Genomic DNA, 9,460 nt, shown 5'->3' on the forward strand with positions numbered 1-9,460 from the left:
GGCCTGCGCGTTGGGGTCGAAGCCCAGGTCGAACCACATGCCGTTGCGCGCGTACGCGTCGCCGTCGCTGCGGCTGGCGTTGGCGTAGTAGCTCCAGGGCGACGCCAGGAAGGCGTCCAGGCTGCTGGCGCCGCGGAAGGCCGGCGCGTGGTGCTTGTAGTAGGCGAAGGAGGACTCCAGCTGGAAGGCGGGGTCGCGGAGGATGGAGAAGTAGAAAGTGTCTCGGGGCATGACCTTCTGCACCTGTTGGGAGACACGCGGGACACGAGCTGGGGACCCCGCGGCAGCTCATGGCCCAGCCAGGCACAGCCCGCGGTCTCGGGGTCTGGGGCCTCCAGCCCATGTAACGCCCACTGAACGGACGAGGAGGCCGAGCCTTGGGGAAGCCCGGACGCCTGCAGGGCCGGCGAGGCCTGACGGGGCAGCTCTGCAGACACCCTGCCCTGTGCCCCCCGTGCAGGCCCCGCAGGTCAAGCCCGCTGGAGCGGAGCAGCCAGGAGACAGCAGCGGCTGCCCGGGTGCCAGGCGGCCCCTCCCTTCCCCGCCCACCGCACGCCCGAGCCCTCCCCGCCCCGGGCCTCCCTGCCGCCGGCCCAGGCCCCCTGGCTCCCTGCCTGCCAGGCTCCACGGAGCACCCAGAGTGACCCTGAAACACCCGAACGCTTCCCTACCCTTCCTGGCCCAAATTCCCCGCCCTGCCCCCACTTCCTGTTGGGAGGAAGGCCGGGGAAGCCCCTGGAGGAAGGGACCACTAAGGTGAGACCCAAATGACCTGGAGGAGGGTCCTCCCGGAAGCGGACAGACAGCAAGTGCAAAGGGACTGGGCATGCGCACATGAGCGGAGGCCCGAGAGGAGGGAGAGGGTGGGCATGCCCTGTGGCGGGGCCGGGGACTACCCTCTGTCATCCCAAGAGCAATCGCGGGCGACTGGCAGCCTGCAGAGGTGGTAAGGCCCCGCGGGGTCTACAGCCAGGCCTCCCCGCTCCCACAGGACCTTCATCGACTCCTTGCAACCCCACCCCACAGCCTCTAGGCTACGACACCCCCAACGCCCATGGTCACACCTGGAAGCCAGGTGCACGGCGGACGTGGGACCGACCTTCCTCCCCAGCCCGCACCTTTGCCCCACAGAGGGGCCTGGCCCCAGCCGCACCTCGGGCAGGTTGAACCTCAGGTGGTTGCACATGACGTTGAACCGCCGCTGGGGGCCGGGCCCTCCCTGCTTGACGCCCTCCACGTGGTACGCCTGGAAGAGCCCGGGGTAGCCCAGGTGGAAGTGCGGGCCAGCGGGCAGCGCCACCGACAAGTTGTGCGTCTCCGCAAAGCGGTACAGGATGTTGAGCACCGTGCTGCTGGCCGTCTTGTGTGTTTTGAGGAACATGATGTTGGTGACCGGAGGCCCCTCGGCCTGGTCCTCAAGCAGGCTGGCAGGGAAGGCAGAGGCCACCGTCAGCAAGGGAGCATCGTGCCCCCGAGCCATCCCCCGCCCACCAGTGCCCCCAACAGCATGACCCCTAACCCAGCAACCCCCAACCAGGAGACCCCCGAATCGCAGCCCCGTGGACCCAGGCAGCCCGCTAGGACAGACACAAGCCCTGACAGCTGGGTGAGCCTGCGTGGCTGCGCCATCTGCCCCAACCCCGTGACACAGGCTCAGCCCCCAGGCTCCCACATCCCCCCGTGGTGACCCCCGTCTCCTCTCTGGCTCATGGGGCACCTCGGTCACACATCCAGCATACTTGGCTGACCCTCATGCTGAGACAAGGAGGGGCCCCCAAAGCCAAGACTGGCCAGCCTGACGGGGCCAGAGTGGACCCTGGAGCCCACTCCAGTGACCCCATCATGGCGCCTACCCAGCGGGCCTGGGGCAGCAGGCAACCTCCATGCCCTAATGCAGTAAGAGTGACCAGGCTGATGGGGGACAGGGTCCAGAGGCGTGGGCCAGCCTGAGGGACAATGGGGGGCAGGCAAAGACAAAGACCTTGGGACCCACCCCACAGCAGCTTGGCCTGAGGGTGTCGGTGTTCCCCATCTCTCCTGTGGTATCCAATCAGGGGGCCGCAGGGGCAGGGGGAGGCGGCCTGGGGCTGTGAGACACTTCCAGCAGCCTGGCTAAGGCCCTGGCCTAGGGGTCACAGTTGGGCTGTGAGAGAGGGTGTGGTGGCCACTCCCATGGAGCTGGGGACTTCACAGAGAATGTGTCACCATCAGGTGGGGGCCTGTGGCCATGAGGGAGGGAAGGTCTGAACTTCACCCTCCCAGACCCCACCCCGGGCCCAGCCCCAGCCATGCTGGGCCACCTCTGTTGGGAAGAGCCAGGAGGCAGCTCCCAGAGCCCCCCCCCGCACCCTGCCTCCCAGCCCCCGGCACCCTCTGCACACACCAGCTCTACCCGGCAGCCATATTCCCAGCCCAGGCCCAGCCCTGATGCCCCCAGAGACCTCTCAAGAGGCTTGGGTGGGCTCATCACCCATGGGAGATGCTGGGGAGCCCCAGGACACTAATAGGTCCCCACAGGGAAGTGTGGAGGGCCCGGCTCAGGACTTACGGCGTGAGCTGTATGGCATTCCTCTGCAGGAAGCCGGCCTTGTGCAGCAAGTTCCTGTGCAGCAAGAGCACGGTCAGGGCCAGGAGGATGAGGAGGAGGACCCTGAAGTACCTGTGGGGAGGGCGACCTCGTCAGTGCCCACGTTGGGGCCAGCACCAGCCCCCGCCACCCCACGTCCCCTGTTCTAAAGTCAAACCCAGGTCCTGGGGCCACACATTCCCCACGTGGGTCTGGACCCCCCACATCCCTGAAACGAACTTGTATCAAACCTGCCATGTACCGGCCCACGGGGGTGGGGCCAAGGCCAGGGACAGACAAGCGCCAGACACCGCCCCTTACCATGCCACCCCCCAGGGCTCAGAAGCTGGGAGAAGCCAGAGCTGCTGACCCATCCTCTTCCCCGAGGTGAGGGGGGCAGACAGACAGGCTGATGGGCCCAGAGGCGACAGCAGATAAGGGGACCCCAGCCTGTCACAGACCCCTTGGGAGACTGGAGCCCAGCTGAGACCCTGAGCTTGGCACCCCCAGGGGGCTGAGAGGCGGTGCTATGGACTGGATTGTGTCCCCCGACGTCCATGTGTTGAAGCCCTGACCCCCAGTGTGATGGCATTTGGAGGTGGGACCTTCGGGAGGTGGCTGGGGTTGGATGAGGCCATGAGGATGGGGCCCATGATGAGATTAGTGTCCTTGTGAGTAGAGACACCGAAGAGCTCACTCTGTCTCCCACCTCACCCCACGTGAGGACACAGAGAGAAGATGGACGTCTGCAAGCCAGGCGCAGAGCCCTCAGCAGGACCTGGCCATGCTGGAACCCTGACCTCCAGAACCGAGGGACACTTGTGCTGTTCAGCCACCCTGTGCGTGGCGTCTTGTTCTGACAGCCCGAGCTGACTAAGACAGCAGGCAAGGTGGGTGTGTCGGGAGAGAGGGGTGGGGTGTGCGGGCCTTCCACCACTGGAGGGGGGAGGGGGCCCCACAAGCGGGGACCTCGGAGGGCCTGGCCTGGGTAGCAGGAACTCAGCAGGTGGGCCGCAGGTGGTGGCCCCTGGACACTGCGAAAGCTCAGGGAAGAGCAAGTCTGGACGAGGCCTGTCCCCGGCATCAGGAGGGGACCTCCAGGGTCCTCCCATCCCAGGGCAAAGCTCCCTGAGCAGACGGCAGCAGATGGCCCCTCTCGCGCAGTGACCACTCTGGTCCCGCCTCGCCCACGTGTTGAGGTCTGCGGCCATGACTCCAGCTTCCTCAGCCTCCTTCCACCTTCCGTGCACACGGCTCTCCCTCCCCGGCCCTCCCCAGGCCTCACGGCCAAGAGCACAGGAAGCCCCAGAGGAGGCGGCCCACGGCCGGTCTGGAAGCACCTGCGCTGAGCTGGGGAGACGTGTCCTCCCCAGGCCCTGCAGGGGGGCCACTGTGACAGAGGGAGCCCGTGCGCCCTGGACAGGCTCGGGGTCCTGCCTGGGACAAGTTGTTCCCAAGCCCCCAGAGAGGCGCCACACTGAGCCGTGGCGTCCCGCTGTACTGTGGAAACGTGTCTGCTCTCCTCACAAGACCCTCCCAGGGCAAGCAGGTTTTGTCCCCACACTTGGCAGCGAGGGGTGGTTTTACAGCCCCACACGGTTACCGTTTAACCACCACCTGATAAGCCGCACAGAATCTAACTGAGCTGCGACCAAACCCAAACACCCCACGCTTTTATGGGCCCCCTGCATAGTTGAATAAGCCTCCCACCACGTTTGAGGACTTTGCTGTAACATTTACAACCCCCTTGGCCTCGAGGCAACGTGAATCTCAGTTCTTTGCAGCTGCCAGGCTAGAACAATGACGTCTTCAGAAAAATCCCCCCATTTCTAAAGACAGGCTCTTCCTTTACAAAGACCATCTGGTCCCAACGGCTGCAGGGCCAGGTGGGGCGGTCCATTTTGGAGCCGGCAGGAAGGCAGTGACCACGTGGGCCAGGGGGGTCAGCCCAGCCCAGCCGATGCACTTGGCTGGCCCCAGGGACCATATGTGGGGTCGCTTCCGGGGCTGTAAATAGGCGATGTGTTATTCCAAGCAGAGGGACTGGGGGCCGTGGGGGCCGCGGAGCCCGCTCTGGCCCGTATCCATCCTTACGCACGAGTCACACAGAGGCGCTCATTCTTTAAGGACGGCCCACGGTTACACAGCGTGAATGTACTAAGAATCACTGAATGGCGCCCTTTAGATAGGTGAATTGTGTTTGGCATGTGAGTCACATGTGGATATGGCTGTTTTAAAATTGTTTTTTTAACTTTTAAACACTACAGCTGCTAAATAAAAGTTTTAAAGCCAATGATTGTGAGGAAAAAAATAATATTGCTAAAAATTACTAACGATTTGACGTGGCTTCTGAGGGCATTAGCCAAAGGGACTTCCTAGAGTCACTGTGCCCCACGCTCCAGCGTCTCGAGCTCAGAGCTGGCATCTGCAGCGTACCGGGCCTCACTGCCTTTCTCTGGGGGTTGGCCTGAGTGGCTCAGTGGATTCCAAACAGCCTCAGACTTCCTGCTTTGGGAGCCGAGGGTCTTGGAGTCTCCTGGCCCAGCCTCTCTGGGGTGGTTCCTCCTGAAGCTAGGGTTTTCTGGGTCCCTGTGGTTGCCAGGAGGCTGTGTCAGGCCCTGCTGTCGGGGTCCACAGGGCACAGGCCCCGGCAAGTGGCTGTCCTCATGGGGAACAGCGTGGCCCCTAGGCCCGAGGCCCGGCCCTGATGAGCAAGGCCCAATGCGTGCCTGCAGGCGGCGGCTCGTAAGGCCCTCGGGGAAACTTTCTGAAGACCTAGGTAAGACGCAATAGAAGATCTAAGACCACGGATAATAAACAGTCCTCAGGCACTCCACGTCCAGCTCAGGGAACTTCCGGTTTTGGAAATCTCGATTACCGTGAGGGAGACTCACATAGATTCTTAGGGAGATGGGTTTTTATCCCCAGGATTAAACACGCGCGCGCATGGTCCCTGCTGGCCAGCTTGTGGACGTGGACACACGTATCCCCGTCTGTGGTGGTGAGGACAGAACCCAATGTCCCACCATCATTTGGAGGTCAGCAATTTTAGTTGGAATCTAGAAAAACTGGACAAGAGCCAGTGAGTGAGGCATCCACGGCCACCTCAGAGGCAGCCACCTCAGGACGTGTCAGGCAAGATAGCAGAGGGACACACCGCCAGCCACCAGCGCTGGGACTGCACAGCCTCGCCCCGGCGGCTGGGTCTCGGGGGGTCTGTTACACAGATCACCGACACCAGGACAGCCCAGGGTGGCCTGTGTCCCCCCCGTCCCCACCAGGACCCCCATTTTTCCCCCGATGTCACCACTTCACGCTCAGCAGCTGGGTGTGGTGTTTCTTTGGCCGTGGGCCACGCCGCTTGCCGTGAAGCCAGTTCGGTGGGCCGCACCCGTCACGCAGCGGGCGCATTAGAACATCGGACGGCACAGAACAGAAGAGAAGGCGCGGGACGGCTGCAGGAGGGGAGAATGTAGAACAGGGTGCGGGGCAGCAGAAAAGTCTGGGACACCACCCCCGGCGAGGCTGAGCACGGTGGTGTGGACCTGTGTCCAGACGCAGACGTGTGGCTCTTCCTCGACCCTTCATCACTGCCACCCCGCCCCGGGCAGGAAGGGCGCTGGCCCCGCGCGGGTCCCCGGCAGTGCTGCCCTCAGCCCCGGTTCTTTCTCTGCCTCGTCGGACCCCTCGGGCCCGTCTCCACCCAGCAGCCTCCTCCAGAGCCCGCACCCCAGGTGGCTGGACAGGTCGCCTTCTCAGAGAAGCAGCCCCAGACCCTGCTCCCCTCCCCACGGGAGCCGCGTCCTCCTCCTGGGACCAGCACTGCCCCCTTGGTGCTGCCAGGAGCCAGTCTTGGCAAAAGCGGCCGAGTGGGGGTCCTGGGTCCCCCCCAAAAGCCGAGGCTGAGGACGGCCCCTGCCCACTCTGGTACAGAAGGAGGCGGCAAATCCCCCTTCCCTTTCCTTGGAGCATTGACTTAAGTGCCCTTAAATGCCCTCCTGGTGCTCAGGGCTACCACGGGGGCCAGGTGAGCCCCCCGGGAGAGACCGCGGCTTCGGGCCCGGTGGCCAGCCCCCGACCCAGACCTCAGACAGCAGCCCCTGCCCCAGCCACCCCTGCCCCTGCATCGGCAGCGAGAGGGTGTGGGGACCGCAGCCCTGCCTGTGGACCCCGGTGTAACTCGGGGAGGGTCAGTGTCACTGCGTCTGCCTGCAGAGGCGACGGAGGGGGCTGGCCCTGCCCTGGCTGAGCCCATCCTGGTGCCTCCTTCCTCCCAGTGGGGCTGCTCCCTACAGGTGGCAAATGGCCTGTGGTGCTGAGAAAATAGGAGACAACGGGTACAGTACTTCCAATTTGACCCTCCTGGAAGCTTCTGTGGCTCCAAGAGCAGCCCAGGGTAAACCCCACCTGGCCCAAGAGGCAGGAGCCAAGCCACCCACAGGGCACCAAGGGGGAGAATGCATGTCCCCACACACCTGGGGTCGCCTGGACCTCTGTCCTCCCCAGCTCCTCCCTTCCCCAGAACCCTTCCTGGGACAGGCTCCAGTCCAAGGCCCAGGAGAAAGACCTCCAGATCTTCAGGCCCAGCAGACACCAGCCCCGCAGCCTCCTGCCACAGCAGTCACAGCTGGACGTGGTGGACCGGCAGCCTGAGCCTCCATACCCCCAGCACTATGGACACCTGCCCGGGGGCCACCGCAAGGACTCAGAGCCTGCTCCGCAGGTCAGGGACTAAGGAAGGGGGACAGCCCTGTCTCAGACAGCTGCCCAATTCACAGCCAAACAATGCGTTCCAGAAGTCAGGCCTGGCTGGTCCTGCTGCCAGCAGGAAACATTCTGAGATTTTCTTTCTGGATGTTTCTTTCAGCTGGTGGTTGGCCCACTAATGGAATAGGAAACGTGGAAGGTCACCGTCCCTGGTCACTGGCATTATGGCCTCCCACAGGCTTGGTACCACGGTGGGAACTGCAGATGGGAGGGATACCTTTCTGTCAGCCTGTCTGGTTCTGTGGACACCAGCCCACTGCTGGGTCAGGTGACGTCCACAGACGAGCCAGCACACTATCCATTTGGGGACAGACCATCGGGCTCCCAGGTGGGTTCCAGACACAAGCCAGGTTTTTCCAGGGGCAAATGGTGGCCTCTGTACCTTCTCAAAGAGCTCTTCCTTGCCTGAGAGCAAACCAGCTGGGACCAGTGGGGGAGGGAGAACAGAGGGGCTCTGGATTGCAGCCCCCTCCTCAGACAGGCGGGGAAGGGGATGCAGGGCTGGCTGGGGTGGGGCGAGGGCAGGCGGCCACCACAGCAGGCACGGCAGACCTTTACCAAGTCCCCCACCCACATCGTCCTCCCCCTGCACAGCCAGCCCCCAGGACTGGGAATCATAGAGCCCCCCACGAGGCCCTCCAGACCCTGGCCCTCCAGAAGCTGGGAGCCTCTGCAGACATGGCCCAAGTGGGCACGCTGGAGCCCCAGGCGGGTCGCCAAGGCTGGGCCCCACTCCCTCTTGGGTAAAGCCTCTCATTTGCTCCAGCAGCACCTTCCTGTCCCCAGGGCTGTGGTTCATCACACCTGTCAACAAGCCAAGCCTGCTGGGCCCAGGGAGGCAAGTCTCCAAGGTCCACACCACTCTGGGAAAATAAAGAAAAGGTTTGGACGGCCGGGCTGTTGCAGCTGTGAGGGAACCAGTGCCCTTTCCCGCAAGCCCTGTGTCTTGGAGGAGCCGGGGACAGGAGCAGCAGCCTCCCCGCCAGCCTTCGTGTCTGGGCGTATGGTCTGGGCCGGAGACCACAGCAAACCATCCTGCTGGGCAACGAGGCCAGGAACCACAGAACCTGAGCCCTGGGGCTCCCCCAGGCCCTCGGCAGCCAGAGGGACCCGGGCTTGGGCCCCCAGCTGGTGGAGGGAGCAGACACCCTCCCGCCATCGTGCCTCTTCCTGACAATGTCCCTCAGCGGGCACCCCTGTAGGTGGTCTCCACCAGCCACGTCTTGAAAGAGCTGACCGTGTCCACCACTGTAGGTGCCACAGGGGAGGCATGGGGACCGGGCAAGGGCAGGAGCTGTTCCAAATGCCACTGGAATCTCCCCAAACATCCCCATGAGCCAGAGAAATAACATGCACAGCATTTCTTCCTTTTTTTTTTTTCAAAGATGACCAGTAAGGGGTTCTTAACCCATGGCCTTGGTGTTGTCAGCACCACGCTCTCCCCAGTGAGCCACGGGCCGGCCCAAAACGCACAGCATTGCTAACCACACCTGCCCCTCCGGGCCTAAACTGCGAAGAACCCAACCCCCTCTGCTGACTGACGGAAGGGAAACAGCGCTCCGGACCTCAGCTCACCACATTTACCACCCAGAGCAGGTGGGGATGGGCGCCCAGACCGCACCCCGTGAGCACCCCACAGTGAGCCGCAGAGCCAAGGCCAGAGGTCCCAGACCCCAGCAGTCCCCACACACTGGGGTCAGCCCGCACACCCAGTGGTCCCACACCTCCCTGCTGGGGTGCGGCTTTCTCACCAGGCTCCAACCCCAGAACACCCGGAGCCAGGAGGGACAGGAAGGGTTACCCTCTGTGTGAAGTGATGCCAGAGAAGGTGGCGTTCAGGGAAGCATCAGTGGGAAGTGCCCACAAAATCCGGAGTGACTTCCTTTCAAAGACAAACACGCAGCCACTCGCTCCTGCAGCTTCTGAGGACATCTGAGGACTGAGGCACCTTGGCCCCCTTTGCGCTGGCCCCACTGCCGCCCCTCGGCCTTACCTCTGTGTGCCGCCCAGTGCAGGCAGCATGCTGGCCTCGAGGCCCCGGCAAAGTCAGGCAGGCGGATGGCAGTCAAGGCCCGAGTGCCCGAGGTCCCACCACCTCGGGCCCTGCCAGCTCTCAGCTCCCCAGGG

The 9,460-nt window shown here is 63.6% G+C and overlaps 1 protein-coding gene across 1 annotated transcript in view; it reads right to left on the reverse strand.

Annotated features, from left to right (window-relative positions):
• Positions 1-9,355, reverse strand: part of GAL3ST2 (galactose-3-O-sulfotransferase 2) — a 10,587-nt gene extending 1,232 nt beyond the window's left edge. Inside the window, exons 1-4 of the mRNA XM_008578752.1 lie at positions 9,327-9,355; positions 2,549-2,659; positions 1,154-1,424; positions 4-243 (exon numbers count right to left, since the gene is read on the reverse strand). Coding sequence (XP_008576974.1) covers positions 4-243; positions 1,154-1,424; positions 2,549-2,659; positions 9,327-9,355 — 651 coding nt within the window. The remainder of the gene's footprint in view (positions 1-3; positions 244-1,153; positions 1,425-2,548; positions 2,660-9,326) is intronic.
• Between the last annotated feature and the right edge of the window lie 105 nt (positions 9,356-9,460).

Source organism: Galeopterus variegatus, unplaced genomic scaffold (assembly GCF_000696425.1).
Source record: "Galeopterus variegatus unplaced genomic scaffold, G_variegatus-3.0.2 Scaffold1752, whole genome shotgun sequence".
In the NCBI taxonomy this organism is placed as follows: Eukaryota; Metazoa; Chordata; class Mammalia; order Dermoptera; family Cynocephalidae; genus Galeopterus; species Galeopterus variegatus.